This window comes from Danio rerio, chromosome 2, assembly GCF_052040795.2.
Source record: "Danio rerio strain M-AB ecotype USA chromosome 2, GRCz13ab, whole genome shotgun sequence".
Lineage (NCBI taxonomy): Eukaryota > Metazoa > Chordata > Actinopteri > Cypriniformes > Danionidae > Danio > Danio rerio.
This window is the reverse complement of record NC_141022.1, coordinates 53,087,316-53,105,000: the sequence shown is the minus strand read 5'-3', so window position 1 is coordinate 53,105,000 and position 17,685 is coordinate 53,087,316. Positions and strand designations below refer to the sequence as shown.

At 33.6% G+C, this 17,685-nt stretch overlaps 3 protein-coding genes across 8 annotated transcripts in view; 1 reads left to right on the top strand and 2 right to left on the bottom strand.

The window, feature by feature from the left end:
* The window catches only part of stap2a (signal transducing adaptor family member 2a), a 67,672-nt gene extending 63,098 nt beyond the window's left edge, over positions 1-4,574 (bottom strand). For 2 of the 3 annotated variants that reach the window (XR_015477560.1, XR_015477559.1), the window contains exon 1: positions 4,375-4,574. Coding sequence is in view for 1 of the 3 variants with exons in the window: in NM_198808.1 (NP_942103.1) it covers positions 4,375-4,476 (102 nt within the window). In the remaining 2 variants the exon portion in view is untranslated. The remainder of the gene's footprint in view (positions 1-4,374) is intronic. The other variant, NM_198808.1, reaches the window with a different exon arrangement.
* cactin overlaps positions 1-17,685 on the top strand; it is a 465,667-nt gene that overhangs the window by 101,016 nt on the left and 346,966 nt on the right. The window lies entirely within an intron of this gene.
* The window catches only part of sh3gl1a (SH3-domain GRB2-like 1a), a 54,862-nt gene continuing 53,168 nt past the window's right edge, over positions 15,992-17,685 (bottom strand). For 3 of the 4 annotated variants that reach the window (XM_087238440.1, XM_087238441.1, NM_001105606.1), the window contains 1 exon segment: positions 15,992-16,769. In XM_087238440.1, the coding sequence (XP_087094566.1) occupies positions 16,579-16,769 (191 nt within the window). In that variant the 3' untranslated portion in view covers positions 15,992-16,578. 4 annotated transcript variants of the gene reach the window in all.

The following is a 17,685-nucleotide window of genomic DNA, read 5'->3' as shown; positions in this document are numbered from 1 at the left end:
TAGGTATTACTTTTATTAGTGTAAATATGGATTTGTTTCCTAAAAAGACAATGAAAGAATATTTTAAGATCCTACGAATTGGAACACCTCCATGTCAACATTGTCTTTATTATTTTTATTATACTGGTAACAAACAAAGCCTGACATCCAACAGAAATTATATTTTATTATAAAGTTTTCTCAGGTTTTATGAATATGAAAATGCATTCTATAGCAAATTTATGGCTGCACAATACTGGAAAAATCTGATATTGCGATATTTTTTTTCTGCATTAAATATTGCGATATGAACACAGTTTCAGAAGATGGTTTTAATAGCTCTATTTGACTGTTTTCTGAGGAGTCTAAATGTATTCAAGTACAGAAATTGAATAATCAAAATGCAAAAAAAAAAAAAAAAAAAACCTTTGTTTTGTTTTCTAGTTAGGGCTAGGCGATTTGGCCTAAAATCACTATTGATTAAAAATTTTAACTTGGTTACGATTATTGAACTAATTAATTATTTTTTTTGCCCTCATAGTTCACTGACAGGAAACACACTATCTATTTACTATATCTACTATCTATGATTATTTATACATCAATGTAGAACAACTGAAATTAAAACACACATTGCCTAAAACCAATTGTTTCTTACAAAAAGTGAAAAAAAAAAAACTTTTGGAAACAAAAAGTATTTTCAATGTTTTCAAAAGTAGAAAATAAGCAGAATCTCTTCTAAATAAAATAATTCTTGTACAGGTACATCATATAAATATTATTTTAAACAGCGCACTTCTTGCATCTTTTGTAAACTAATATTTTAATGTAAAAAGTAATTTTATAGTAATAAAAAATAAGCCAGCTTGGGGCATCTCTGGCGCAGCTTCCAATCATTGTCAATGTAGTGCAAATGTGCAACGTGTAGATACATTTTTCGAGAGGTATGAGAGTATGCAAATCGCAGAAAGGCTGTGCTGTAAGCAAAAGTTTACATTAGCCTTAACAGAGCAGGGTCACGAGACTCCACACGCGGTAGGGAAAATAACTGAAAAAAATTTACCTGGAAAAATTTTATTGATTATAGGTTCTGGATGTCGATTTCCATTACTTTGATTAATCGCCCAGCCCTATTTCTAGTCCAAATATCAAAAAAATAAATAAATAAAATAAAAAATCTTAGACCAAGTAAAAATATTGTTTAGAATTTACCGTCAGAAGAAATAAGTGAAAAATAAGTTACTTTCGCTTTAAAATGTAGATATTTGGGGCTAGAAACCAGACAAAAATTCTAAGTAAGAAATGTAAATAATCATATGAATTCCATATAAATCCAGTGATTAAATACAATTATGTAGCTCCTGGTCTGCTACAATTCAGACTGGACATTGTACATCTATAACATGTGACTATTGTGCATACCCACATTGCGATATCGATGCTAAAACGATATATTGAGCAGCCCTTTTACACACACACACACACACACACACATATATATATATATGAACTTTCTATTCAAAAAGCAAACCATTAGAAAATGATATAAACCTGAAATATATAGGCAGAGAATGCAAATAAATAAATTAAACACATATTTAGCACATTATTTACCACAAAAGGTGCATTATGCACTGACTATTTTAAATAATAATTGAAAAATTAAATTATTAATAAAATTATTAAATGATTTTAAATCTGCAGTATTTATTAACCAGATTAGAAACTTCAGGTTCTCAAAGTAACATGAAAATAGAAGCAATCACCATGAAAGCATAAAACTCTAAGACTGTATGAATATATAATTAATTCGCTATTGAACACAATTTTTATAAGTGAGTGAATATTTTACTAATATTCATTCTATGCAGTAAGCAAATTATAGGGAACAATATAACCCTGCAATTTATACTGTACTTTTAGAATGCAAATATCAAATAAACAAAAATAAACACATATTTAGCACAGCATTTACCACAAAAAGTGCATTATGCACGGATAGCTATGTAAATGATTTCTAATCTGCAGTATTTATTAACCAGATTAGTAACTTCAGTGTCTCAAAGTAACATGAAAATAGACTCAATCACCATGAAACCATAAATAATATGATTTTATCAATACAAAATTATATTCTAGCAAAATAAAATATTTAAAAAGTGGACATTTAACTAATATTGATGACCAAGGATGAATCAGAAAGCAAACTATTAGGAACAATATAAACCTGAAATATGCAAATATAAACTTAACTAATTAAACACTTATTTAGAACAATATTTACCACAAAATGTGCATGATGCACTGACAGCTATGTAAATAATTTCTAATCTGCAGGATTTATAAAGCAATTAAGTAACTTCAGTGTCTCAAAGCTTTAAAAAAACTCCCTACAGCATTAAACAACTAACATGATAAAACTATTTGCACACACACACACACACACACACACACACACACACACACACACACACACACACACACACACACACACACACACACACACACACACACACACACACACACACACACACACACACACGCACACACGCACACAAAATAATTTTGCTGTGTTCAAACTACTTATTTAAAATGAGCTTAAACAACACAAAACTTATTTCTTTCTTTATGTTTAATCCAGTTAAATTTGTAAAAACTAATAAGTTAACTTAATTCCTTTATGTTGTCTCAACACAAATCGATTATGAGGAAAGAGCTTTTTAAAACGTGTATAGTATGTACACATTATAGTATAATGTGATGAATGCAGTTACACACCATACATAATAGAGGTAAAGTTGGTTTTATATTCGCACATTCGTTCATTTAGCAGTCTATATTGTTTACCATGTTACTTTGAATATTCGGTTGGAATTAGCATGCAAGTATGATCTCTAAACAACATTAACACAATCTAATTCACTGTGAACAATGGTGTACTTTGATAGTCATTTGCTGCTAATATGATTTCCCTATTTAGAATTTGCAAAGAATACTTTTCTGAAATTATAATTTTTTTATGAGATTTTTATTAGTTTTGCAATACCATACAAATATATAAAATACATTATATATAGGGTATATAATACATTGCATACAGGCTCTTCACAATTTATACATTTGTTTATCAGTTTAGAAAATAAATAAATAATTTAACAACCAGTAACAAAAAATAACAGTACAGAGCTTAACAGGATAGAATAGATACATTCACATTTCAAGTGAGGAAATAAAAATCTCCCACATATCTATTTCCTTGTAATCACCATTCATTTTGGCCAACATTTTCTCATACATTCTCATGGATTCCATCCATAATTTAAGCGTAGGGCATTGAATATCCTTCCAAAACCTCAGTATTATACGTGCTGCTGTAGTAATGCCCAAAATTATAAGGGTGAACTCATCATTTGTAACATGTGGAAGCTCAGTTTTGCCACCTAAAAGGCATATCTTGGGTGAGAAAGGGATATTAAATCCCAAACATCTACCTAATTGTCTCAACACATATTCCCGAAAGGGTTGAATCTATTGCCATGATGCATGAATGTATGTACCAATCACCTGTTTACATTTCCAGCACTTACTATCATCTAAGCATCACATTCTAAAAAGCCGCACTGGAGTGTAATAGTACCTATGAAGTATCTTATACTGTATAAATTTACCTCTTGCTTCTTTTATTTACACTATGAGAAATAATTATATCCCAGGTATCTTTATCTATATCTCTGCTAATATCTTTTTGTCAAATCAGTCTTAAATTTTCAGTTTTTACCATTAATCTTTGAACTAAATTTGTAAAATGTAGATACTTTTGAAGCTGTTTTGGGAATTTAAAAAATGTTTCCAACATATTTATATTCTGCATATTGGGGGCCTATATTTCAAAACAGTGTCTGATCTGAAATTTCATTATTAAAGAGAATGTGTAAATATCCGAATATAAAACCAACTTTACCTTTATCCATACATACAGTGAGAGACATCATTCATAAATCCATCGATCTATATGTTGGAAATGAATGCATGGCGTTGAAAACACGTGATATACAATATTAATCTGACTCTCAGGACTGCATGTGGTCCGCATTAATAAGGTGTGTCCACAAGCAGAGCAGCTGCCGAGAATTTAAAGCACCACACATGCAAAAAACCCAGCTTAAATATGAGTTATGATAACATTCATAGTGCTCTCAGAAAGCGATATAATACACACAACAGCGTCGCCTCATTCATCCAATAACGCTAGAACACCAACAACCTAAATATTTACTTGGCAGACGGGTTCATAGGCTAATCCACCTCGCCCATACATACCCACACAATAAGCATGTGCCACGCCGAGCCATATATGATAATATATATTCAAAATGTCAAGCATGGCTCGCTTACCTTCTCCTTCGCTCCTCGTTTCTCCAGGTATCCTTCATAATAACAGGGCGGCAGCTGCGCTTTCGGGCTCCCGGTGCGCGGACTCGGGGGCGCCGCTGCCATGTCTCGAGCTCTGCCCGGTGCTCACTCACATCCACACACACACATATACACACACAGGGACAATAGAGCCGCTGGATGATAGTCGACACGCCTTCTTTAGCCTAGAGATGGAAGGCACTGGATATATATGCGTGATTAATCTCGTCACTGACACGCATTCACAGGCACAACACACGCCTTCACGCTCAATATGGCATCTGTGATTACATTAAGACCCGCCGGCGAGGGAAATCGCTCCTTTATTATGCTGGATTGTGTGAGTGTGATATCGAATTAATGTCTTCTTCAAAAATAAGAGGTACACTGAAAAAAAAAGATTAATTGGATTTACACATTTTTTAAGGTGGACTCTAAAAAACGTTGAGCTAGGCTATTCCCAATGATTGAGTTAAACATATTTGGTGCTTTGTTAGGTTATTTTTAACCTTTATTAGGTTATTTATTAATAACTCAACTAGTTGAGTTAAATATTTGGTGCTTTGTTGGGTTACTTTTAACCTTTATTTGGATATTTATTTGGTTACAAATTTGAATTTCAACAGTCAACTGATTTAACTGACACAAAACAGCTGTGTTAATATGCGTCCGTAATGTTGTTTTTGCGCTATAAACGGTATTTATACTACAACGCAATAACATTGTTGTTATTTTTTTATCAAATTACCTTTCCTGTCATGGTTTTTATATCCGTTTCACCATTCAGGACCATCTTTTAAAAGCGTTTGGATGTGGTTAAAAACTGTAGGCCTACATTGTTGACACTAAGTGGAGCCTGCTGCAGCTGCTGTACAGTCTCTCACAGAACTTCATAATCTGCTCCATCAACACGATTTCTGCTTGCAGAGTTTATAACTGCACTTTGTTTTGTTTCTTCATCGTTTGTGATTATTGATTTATAATAACAAAAGTGTCAGGAACTGAAATGGAAATAAAGCATTTTCAATATTTTTGAAATCTGTATGTTATTTAATTACCCATGCCATAATAATAGTAATAGTAGCAATAGTAATACCAGAGTGGGAAAAAATTATGTTTAATCAAAATAACCCAATGCATTGGGTTAAAATAACCCATAGTTGGGAAGGTGCTATAATAACTTATAGATTGGGTTATACTGAATGTTGGGGTATTTTTAACTCAACTATTTTAACAGCACTGAAAAAAGATTTGTACTAAATTGTTGCAAACAATATGGATTGAACTTAAACAAGGTTGAACATAATTTAATTTGTTTTTGTTTAAATTGAGCCCAAATAAATTGTTCACAACCACATACCTTTAAGAAAATTAGTAAATTAAATGTATCATTCTTTTGAATGATTGCAAACAATTGATATGGGCCGAATTTAAATAAACAAATTAAGTTGAACATTCAGCCCATATCAATTGTTTGCAATCATGTACATTAACATTTTGTTATTTAGTAAATATTTTTTTTCAGTGTAATACTGTACTAATGTTGGAGCTGCTGGTTTTATTATAGAAAAAGTACGACTCCAAATCAAAGAGATAAACTATCTATTATTATTATTTTTTTTTTTAAAATAAATGAAATTATAATTTGTAAAAAAATTTAATTGCTCAATTTCTTTTTCATAGTGTTTACAATTTTTAATGAACTATAGCAGTGGTTCTCAAACGTTTTTCATCAAGAACCAGCTCAGAACAGAATTGTCTCTCCGAGTGCCACCATATTAAACAGTATTGAAATACAGACAGTAGCATAATAGGCCTAATTGAGCAGCTACAGCTTAGCACAGCTAAAAAACAGGCCGATTAATTCCTATTATTAAGAATATTTATTATTGTTAGCCACTTTAAACATTATACATAGTTTGAACATTAACACTGTGCTTACAGGTAAAAAACAAACAAACAAAATAAAATGTCAACATTTGAATTAAAATGTGCATTTAAAACTTACATTTAAATGGTAGACTACTGTTCGAAGAAGTAAAAAAAACAAAAAACTAAAACTCCTGGACTGAAATGTAAAGTATTATCATATAGTAGCCTATCCATTAAAACCTGGAAATGTAGCTTGGACCTCATAAATATAGTCATTATACTTATATAGAAATCATTTGTGATAAATTTTTAAATATATTTTTCATGTAAATATATGACATCTATCTATCTATCTATCTATCTATCTATCTATCTATCTATCTATCTATCTATCTATCTATCTATCTATCTATCCATCCATCCATCCATCCATCCATCCATCCATCCATCCATCCATCCATCCATCCATCCATCCATCCATCCATCTATCCATCTATCTGTCTGTCTGACGGCACAGCAGCGTAATGACATCATCTGATTAATATTCAATTAATATTTAATGATGACAGTAAATAATATTTGACTAGATATTTTTCAAGACACTTCTATACAGCTTAAAGTGACATTTAAAGTTAAACACTAAACTACACTCTAAAAAGCGCTGGGTTAGTTATTTAATCCAATGGTTGAGTTAAAAAAATATTTGGTGCTTTGTTAGGTTATTTTAAACCTTTATTGAGTTATTTATTATTATCTCAACCAGTTGGGTTAAAAATTTAGAATTTCAACAGTCAACTGATTGATCTGGATCTGTAATGGCTGTATTAATATGTGTGGTGTTGTTTTAGCGTTCTAAAGTTTATTTAAGCTCTAACGCAATAATGTTTTTTTAATCAAATTACCACTCTGTGTTGTGTTTTTTATATTAATTTCACCAGAACTCTTAATTTGATGATACAAAAGCATGCTTCATAGCCGATCTGTATATGGATAAGTGGGGGGTGGGGGTTGGGGGGGATTGTGCACGTATTTGAGACATTTGGCCATCATTCTCGCCTTAAGGACCCAGCAGAGACATCAACACAATAATAATAATAATTTATATGTATATAGCCACTTTTTGGCAAAATAACCTAACAAAAAGGTTATTTTTGTAACCCAAATTTTTGGGTCAACCTTAACAACCCAATGGATTGGGTTAAAATAACCCAAAAGCAGTTTGGGCCATCACTGGGTTACCCGTTGGGTTATTGTTAATTCAACTTTAAGTGAGTAGAACTATTTTTTTTTATTGTTTTTTTTTTTTTTTTTTTTTTTAAAATGGCGAGTGGCTACAATGGCTGGTGATTAAAAAAAAAAAGTTGATGCAAAGCCCTGATAGATATGCACTCACCGGCCACTTTATTAGGTACACCTTACCAGTACGGGGTTGGACCCCCTTTTGCCTTCAGAACTGCCTTAAACCTTCATGGCAAAGATTTAACAAGATACTGAAAATATTCCTCAGAGTTTGGTCCTTTTGACATGATAGCATCACACAGTTGTTGCAGATTTGTTGGCTGCACATCCATGATGCCAATCTTTTGTTCCACCACATGCCAAAGGTGCTTTATTGGATTAAGTTCTGGTGACTGTGGAGGTGAACAGTGAACTCCTTGTCATGTTCAAGAAACCCGTCTGAGATGATTTGCGCTTTGTGACATGATTTGTTATCCTGCTGGAAGTAGCCATCAGAAGATGGGTACACTGTGGTCATAGAGAGATGGGCATGGTCAGCAACAACACTCAAGTAGGCTGTGGCGTTGTCACGATGCTCAGTTGGAACTAATGGGCCTAAAGTGTGCCAAGAAAACATCTCCCACATCATTACACCACCACTACCAACCTAAACCATTGATACAAGGCAGGATGGATCCATGCTTTCATCTTGTTGACGCCAAATTCTGACCCATTCCATTCAAATGTTGCAGCAGAAATCGAGATTCGTCAGACCAGGCAACGTTTTTCCAATCTTCTATTGTCCAATTTTGGTGAGCCTATGCGAACTGTAGCCTCAGTGTCCTGTTCTTAGCTAACATGAGTGGCACATGGTGTGGTCTTTTGCTGCTGTAGCCCATCCGCCTCAAGGTTGGACATGTTGTGCGTTCAGAGATGCTCTTCTGCAGACCTCAGTTGGTTGTAACGAGTGGTTATTTGAGGTACTGTTGTCTTTCTATCAGCTTGAACCGGCCTGGCCATTCTCCTCTGACACCAACAAGACATTTGTGCCCACAGAATTGCCGCTTGCTGGATATTTTCTCTTTTTCGGACCATTATCTATAAACCCTAGAGATGGCTGTGCATGAAAATCCAGGTGGATCAGCAGTTTCTGAAATACTCAGACCAGCCCATCTGGCACCAACTATGCCACATTTAAAGTCACTTAAATCTTCTTAAATCATGCTTAAAGTGAGTTGCTGAGTTGCTGTCTTGTGATTGGCAGATTTGAAATTTGGGTTAACGAGCAGGGGCCTATGACATTAACATAGGTCCGCAACCCGCCCCCATGCATACATACTGTACATACATATGAACAAACAGTTACAGTCAGAATTATTAGCCCCCCTTTGAATTTATTTTTCTTTTTTAAATATTTCCTAAATTATGTTTGACAAAGCAAGGAAATTTTCACAGTATGTCTGATAATATATTTTCTTCTGGAGAAAGACTTATTTGTTTTATTTAAGCTATAATAAAAGCAGTTTTTAATTCTTTAGGTCAAAATTATTAGCCCCTTTAGGCTATATATTTTTTGATAATCTACAGAACAAACCATCATTATACAATAACTTGCCTAATTACCCTAACAAGCCTAGTTAACCTAATTAACCTAGTTAAGCCTTTAAATGTCATTTTAAGCTGTATAGAAGTGTCTTGAAAAATATCTAGTCAAACATTATTTACTGTCAACATAGCAAAGATAAAATAAATCAGTTATTAGAAATGAGTTATTAAAACTATTATGTTTAGAAATGTGTTGGAAAAAATATTCTTTCCATTAAACAGAAATTGGACAAAAAAAATAAACGGGGGGGGGGGGGGGGATAATAATTCATGGGGGCTAATAATTCTGACTTCAACTATACACACTTTCAACTCTGGCTATAAATGGAGTAAAAAATGATTCTTGTTCACTGCTGAAAGTGTCCAAAGACCGACAGAGAACTGCAGTTTTACACCTTTATTTAAGATGAAAATATACAATGTTCTCTTAGCCCTGCACATTTTTAAAACAAAACATAAAAATCACAAATAGATGAGGCAGGAATCACTGATTGAAGGAAGTATTCGTTCTCAAACACTTTCTGAAGCACATGATTGTCGTTAAACTTGATTTGAGGCCTAATAATGTTTTCCAGGAACAATAAGACACTATATTTACAGTATAATACATTCTACCCACGATAAAAACAAAATATTAAATGTAGTGTGTGAAACAGAAGATGCTGAGACTGCAGAATAGTGTATGAGGGAGTTTACAGAAAACTAAAGTTGTGCTTTTATACTTTATAAAGCCAGTCATTCTGGTTTCTTTCGGGTTAAAAAACAATTACATGAAATCAGATCTGCTGACTGATGCAATTTTACATTGATCACACAAGTAAACTTTTTTTCACATTTTCTTTTTAAATGGACTGGTTTTTCAGGATAAATTACTTATGTTGACCTATTAGTGGCACTTATGATGTAAAACAGTGAATATTATACTTTGCATCAGTTTCAGTTTAGTACTTTTGCTAGTGATACTCTGGATAAATTGCAACCAGGGGTCTGTTCTTTGTACGTGGATTACTCAGTTAGCTGGATTTGGTTATTGGCGATTTGACACGATCCAGGATCGTTTCGTTCTTCAAAACTGATCAAAGACTTGTCGTCATAGCAACAGTTCTGGTAGCTCAAACCTGGTCAGGAGCAGGCTCATTTCATAAAAACAAGATTAGATCGGATCAGTTCAAGCAAAGAAAATACTGAAAGCATGCACTGAATGCTGATAATTTCTTAGTAGTTATATACACTTTGGCAAATAGTACATTTTTAAACTATATATATATATATATATATATATATATATATATATATATAAAATTATATATTAATAAAACTTCTAAATGAAAGTACAAAGACTGCCACCTGGTGGTGCAAAGAGAAAACTTGTTGATATTAACTTTTTAAATCGCTTTAGTACAATCCGTGTATGATAATAGACATAAACAATATGTGACTTTTTAAAAGCAATAATACATTTATCCAGTCATAAACATGTTTTGACAGTTAATATGACGGTGATTTGATGCTTCATAAAAGTTGCAGACACCTTTACCAATATCAAAATGCTTTTGTAAACATCCAGTTATTCTTTACACCCATTAAAAAAAAACAAAAAACGGTTACTATAATACTACTATGGCTACTATAATAAAGAAAATCCGCTCTAACTGTAAAACTAAATAAACTGCTCTTGAAACATGAAAGGGCCAAGCATGCAGCCCACAACAAAGGTGAAAAGTTGTTGCTTATCATTTTTAACAAACCGTTTACTACTAATTTTATGTAATTTTGCTCACATGGATAATTGAATATTAATCAGATGATGTCATTACGCTGCTGTACTGTCAGCCAATCGTTGCATTGCTGATCATGATTTCGAGGATATACAGATCAGTCCTTCACAACATACGCAGCGATCTCAGATCAGTTCATCCAGACATTTTAATCTGATTCACGAACTTGTTTGAAGAACCAAATTAACCAGAAATCAGTTATTAAGATTAACAGATCCAGGATCTGCCAAATCATCTTAGATCATTTAAGCAAGCTACTAAGAACAGTCCCCTGATCTCAGTTTTAATGGATATGCTCTACACTGTAAAATATTATGATCATAAAGTCACGACAAATGTTTTCATATAAATACGGCTGCAGAATATTAAAACAAATTGACAATGCAATATTTGGTTTTTCTGCATGATATATTCCGATATGAAACATATATATTCACTGAAAGGACTGAATAACTATTTGTGAAGAATTCACCATTTCAGAATGGTTAAGGTCATTTTATAAAAGAGTGGATTTGCATAAATGATTATAAATTACTTCAGAAGAACTTTAAAGTAGATTTTTAGTGAGGGAAAAAAGTAAAAATAAGAAAAATGTTTTGCATTTGTCTGTTAAGTATTAACAAGGTTAATAAAAGCAGTCAGACACAAATATTAAAACATCTACATGAAAAATGACACTTGACAGCCTTCACTATAAACAAATTCAATTTAAGTCATCTTAAAGCTACAAATGGCATTCATTGGTTTTCCTTTGGCTTAGTCCCTTATTCATCAGGGATCACCACAGCGGAATGAACTGCCAACTACTTCAGCATATGTTTTACGCAGTGGCTGCCTTTCCAGTGGCAACACATTACTGGGAAACTACCATAAACTCACATTCTCACACACACTACAGACAATTTAGTTCATTCAATTCACCTATAGCGCATGTCTTTGGACTGTGTGGGAAACCAGAGCACCTGGAGGAAACCCACGCATTAATCTACAATCAACAATTATCAACAATAATCTATACTTGACACTGAAGATCATAAAATGTGACTATTGCAGATTTGCACATTGCGATATCGATGCTGAAATGATATATTGTTAATCATAACTGTTGTCATGTTTCAACTTAAGTTTTTTAACTATAAAGCTGCGGTCACACTTGACTTTTCTCCCCATAGACTTTCATTCATACGCACTTGAATGCGTCAGACCGGAAACGCAGGGTCATGCATCAAGTTTCGCAGTTCGCTGCGGTGCCAAGTTCAAGCTTTTTGAACTCTGACCTGCGAAATCGTGTCATTTGACTGCGTGAGACCAATCGAGGATCAAAACATGACCTCTCTGGACAGAAATTTAAAACACGAAGCAATCGCTCGCTTTTTTTAATGTCTAATAATCTTGTTTAATCATCCCGCCCCTTTTAGCAGCACCGTATGACAGAATTTCGCATGCACAAACTCTAGTGTGACCGCAGCTTTGCAAACTCCACACAGAAATGCCAACTGGCCCAGCTGGGACTCAAGCCAGCAACCTTCTTGCTGTAAGGCGACTACTGAGCTAAAATGAATGACTGAATATGAGACAATATTTTTTGCTGTATGGTTATACTGAATTAGACTTTAGTTGGTGTTTTCTTTAACATCCCTGTTAAAATGTGTCATGGTAAAAATGTTTTTAGAACAGTATACAACTGTATTACACTACACTGGACTCTACACTAAAAGGGACCAATTATATCTCTTTTTGCAAGATGTAAAAAAAAAAAAAAAAAAAAAAAAAAAGTCAATAAAGTGTGTATGCAAAGTTTCAGCTCAAAATACCCCACACATAATGCTTTATAACTCTTTGAAACTGCTCCTTTTTAAGGCTTTGATTCTAATTGTGCCATTATGGTGACTGTCGCTTTAAATTTAAATGAGATTGTACTCTTTTTACAAAAGAGGGTGGAGCTACAAAAGTCTGTGCCGGTAGTGAAAGATTAAAAAACAAGTCTTATGTAAAGAGGATCACAAATGGGCAGGGCTTTCCCTCTCACTTAAAAAAAAGGCAGAATGTCAATCAAAGTGTTTCTGCAGACTGTTTTTAATCAAGAGTGACTACAACAAAAATAGACTTTCGTAATTTTTACTATTCGCAGCACACACAGCTACCACACAACGGTGTTAAAACCCCTATAAAAATGATTTTTGAATAATGGGTTCCTTTTAAAAATCCTAAAATTCCCTACCTGTATAAATTATATAACTACTGTAATGAAGACCAGCATATTAATTGCACAGACACAGGAACCACATTTTTGGTATGGTTTATCCACTTATAAACAAAATAAATTAGCATCAGTTAAACATAAATTATTTTTACTGCAAAACTTTGAGAATAATTCTAAAAAAAAAAAAAGAATAAATTTGTTCTGCTTATGAATGAATGGGGTTCAATGAGTTTGGCTATGGAAGAACTAAATCAGATCGTTTTTTTTCCCTGAGAGAGAGAAACTGAACAAGAGTCAGTGCTTAAAGGAAGCTTCTGAGCTCCCTTTCTGAGAAAAAGAAAACTGCAATCCACACACGCAAGTTCCCTTTTCAAGAACTCTGCATCCCTGTCGTGCTCTAATATCCAAATCATAAACCACAGCAGTAACAATACGAGGATTATTTGTGCATTATCCACTATTGAGATCAGTGATAGTTGCAGTGTGTTGAAGTGGATTAATACATGTTCATCTTTCCAGAAAACAGAGTGAAGAGTGGAATTAAGTGGGAAAAAATAAAGAAAAACATGGCTTGTTTTCTGAGCACAAACTGGTACTTCAAGTTCATGTTTCGCCTCATTGAAATACTTGTTTAAAAATGGAGTTTATGAGTAGGAAGGTATGATTCTAAGGAAGGGAATTCTGTCATTCCAAAAGTGAAATCTAAAATCTAAAGAAGCTATCCGAGTATGAAATAATGTGTGTCTACTAAATTAATATAAATGAATAAATGAGTGAACCTGTTAACACCAATGCAAAGATGTAGATTTGTTTAGAAAAAATAATTCTGTCATGGTTAACTCATCCTCACAGCATTTTAAAAAACTAAACAAATTCTGGTATAATAATGACTGTGCGTATGAGGTTGCAAACGGTTTTATTTTGATTTGAACAATCGATTGCTTTTCTTATTGAATTTACTAATAAATTTACTCTCTATTTATCATGAAGATAACATTAGAGTCAACACTGACCTCATTACTAATGGACAGAAGCAGCAAATGCAGCATTCAAAGGGATAGTTCACTCAAATAATTTAATTTAAAATTACATCATCATTTACTCTGGCTGGGCCTATAGTCAAAAGCAAATTCTTTGGCAATCCTATCCAAGGAAGTAAAATAAGAAATATTTTAAGACACACTTTCAGTATTTTTAGAAACAGTCAGGCAGCATTAAAACAACACACTGCAGGTAAAAACAGTTTTATCGTTCGTTTTTTTTAAATGTAAAGTTGTAAAAATGTTTTTAGCTTTTCATAAAGTGTTTATTTATTTTTAGTCTAAAGGCAAAGAAAACACAATCCAAAATAAATGTTTAAATGCAACCTTTTTGTACTTTATAAATTTGTGTCTACAATCAAATGCATATATTTTCAGGCTGTTTTCTCAACATTTGTTTTTTTTTTCTCCACTTGCATACACCGCAGCTCTAAGACTAAACTATACAATCATATAAATAGATAGAAAGAACAATAGATAGCATTAACGAGCGAACGAACGACGAGCGAATGAGTCAAACGAACGAACGAATGCTCTATCGATAGATAGATAAATATGGATAGATGGATGGATAGATAGATGGATATATAGATAAATAGAACAAAACAGAAAGACAGCTAGATAGATACATAGACAGACACACAGACAGAATGAACGATATATAGCAAGAACGATGGATAGCACGAACAATAGATAGATAAAACGATAGCCAGATAGATAGATAAAGATAGATACACAGATAAATAGAAAGAACAGATAGAAAGAACGACCGACAGGACGAGAACAAACGATAGATTGAACGATAAATAGATACAGACAGATAGCTAGGTAGAGATATAAAGAACAATACAGCACAAACGATGGATAGCATGAACAATGGATAGAAAGAACGAACAACCGACTGACTGAACAACAGAACAAACGAAAGATAGATAGAACAAAAGATAGAAAGATAGAACAATAGCTAGATAAATACATAGACAGAAAGAACAATATATAGCAAGAACGATAGATAGCAAAAACGACAGATGGAAAGAACAAACGATGAATAAAATGATAGAATGATAGATGGATGGATGATAGATGGATAGATGGATAGATAGATAGATGGATGGATGGATAGAACGATGAATAGATAGAACGATAGATGGATGGATGGATGGATGGATAGATGGATAGATAGATAGAATGAACGATAGATAGAAAGAATGAACGAACAATAGAACAAACGAACAATAGAGGTAGATATGTAGGTTGGTGGATGGATGGATGGATGGATGGATGGATAGAACGATGGATAGAACGATGAATAGATAGAACGATGGATGGATGGATGGATGGATGGAACGATAGATAGAACGATGGATGGATGGATGGATGGATGGATACTGTAGATAGATAGATAGATAGATAGATAGATAGATAGATAGATAGATAGATAGATAGATAGATAGATAGATAGATAGATAGATAGATAGATAGAAGGATAGATAGAACGATAGATAGAATGATAGATATAGATAGAACGATGGATGGATGGATGGATGGATGGATGGATGGATAGAATGAACGATAGATAGAAAGAATGAATGACCAACCGAACAATAGAACGAATGAACAATAGAGGTAGGTATGTAGATAGATAGATAGATAGATAGATAGATAGATAGATAGATAGATAGATAGATAGATAGATAGATAGTGATCAGTTAATACAAAATAAGCCTGATTTTATAAATTTTATTCTACAAATTATATATTTTGAAAGTGAAAGAGAGATACTCAAAATCCCCTCTGTAAAATTAATATAATATCCTAATAAAAACTATTTTAAATAATTTTACCAGACTTCATCCAATGACATCACTTTTCCATTCTAGAAATGTATGCAAACAAGTGTATATTTATTGAAACACCTCATTTGCATATTTATACATGGTATTTTTAAAACTTGTATCACAAACAATCTTTGCAATTCTTAATGTCAATCACCTGGAGAAATATAGTGTTCGCTATAAGTAATACATATTTCAGTGTTCACCTGCAGTTTCTCGCCTTAAGAGCTGTAATGTTCAAACGTGGCCACTAGAGTTCAGTAATCACCAACATCACACATTTCCTCTGCTGATGTTGATACGAATTTCAAAGTAAACACAAAAACCTACTGAACTCCACAAGGAACACTCCCGAAATGATTTTTATCTTCATCACCTTTCTCAACAATGTTTATTATATGTGAAGTAAGGAATAGCAGTGCTTTACCACAACACTTTTGACAACTTTCTCAACAACATTTATTATATACTGTATGAAGGAAGGAATGGTAGTGTTTCAGCACAGCGCTGGAAGGAATAATAACTGTATATTCTCTGTCTTTCAGGAGGTAAAGGTGCTCGTAGTGAAACAAGTCAGGGATGTTCCCTTTGCTTCTGTCTGTACCTGACATTGCACTGTTTATCCGCTGTAATTTTTAGCGCAGAGGCACCATCACCTCCACGTAGTTGCATGGAAAGAGTCCAGTCTGACCACGAAAGCTTCCCTCATACCAGTTGTCGTCAATCTGGTTGGTGAGTGTGATCACATCGCCCTCGTTGAAGCCCAGCTCTCCCTCATTTTCCGGCTCAAAGTCATACAGAGCTCTGCAGCATGGCTGATCTGCGGCTATGGAGAAACACAAGAGGACAGAAGAAAAAATTAAGCAGAGAAATTAATTATTGGAAAGGGGTTTAAAAAAAATATCATTTAAAAATATAGTCATTTTAACACTTAAGTATTTTTCAAATTTACAACACTTTCATTATGCTCGTGGCTGTTTTAGCCTCATTGATTTCCATTATAATGACTGCAAAGCCTTAACAACATACACTACCTGACAAAAGTCTTGTCGCCTATCCAAGTTTTAGGAAAAACAAATAACTACTTGACTTCTAGTTAATCATTTTGTATTAGAAGTGGCTTTTATGAAAGGCAAGGGCCTTTAGATTACCCTTATTTTACCCAACCAAAATATGATCAAGTCTTGATTGTTAATGATTTAATTAGGACAGTAAGGTCTGACTCTGCTTAGACAAAACTCTTGTCACTAAACAGAAATAATGTCCAGTATAGAATATAAAGTCATGGTGCAGTGGAAAAAGAGTTAATATTGTGTATGACTCCCATGAGCTTGGAGGACTGCATCCATACATCTCTGCAATGACTCAAATAACTTGTATAAATTAATAAAGTCATCTGGAATGGCAAAGAAAGCATTCTTGCAGGACTCCCAGAGTTCATCAAGATTCTTTGGATTCATCTTCAAAGCCTCCTCCATCTTACCTAGACATGCTTAATAATGTTGATGTCTTGTGACTGGGCTGGCCAATCATGGAGTACCTTGACCATCTTTGCTTTCAGGAACTGATTTGGAGACTGAAGTATGAGAAGGAGCGCTATCCTGCTGAAGAATTTGCCCTCTCCTGTGGTTTGTAATGTAATGGGCAGCACAAATGTCTTGATACCTCAGGCTGTTGATGTTGCCATCCACTCTGCAGATCTCTCACATGACCCCATACTGAATGTAACCCCAAACCATGAT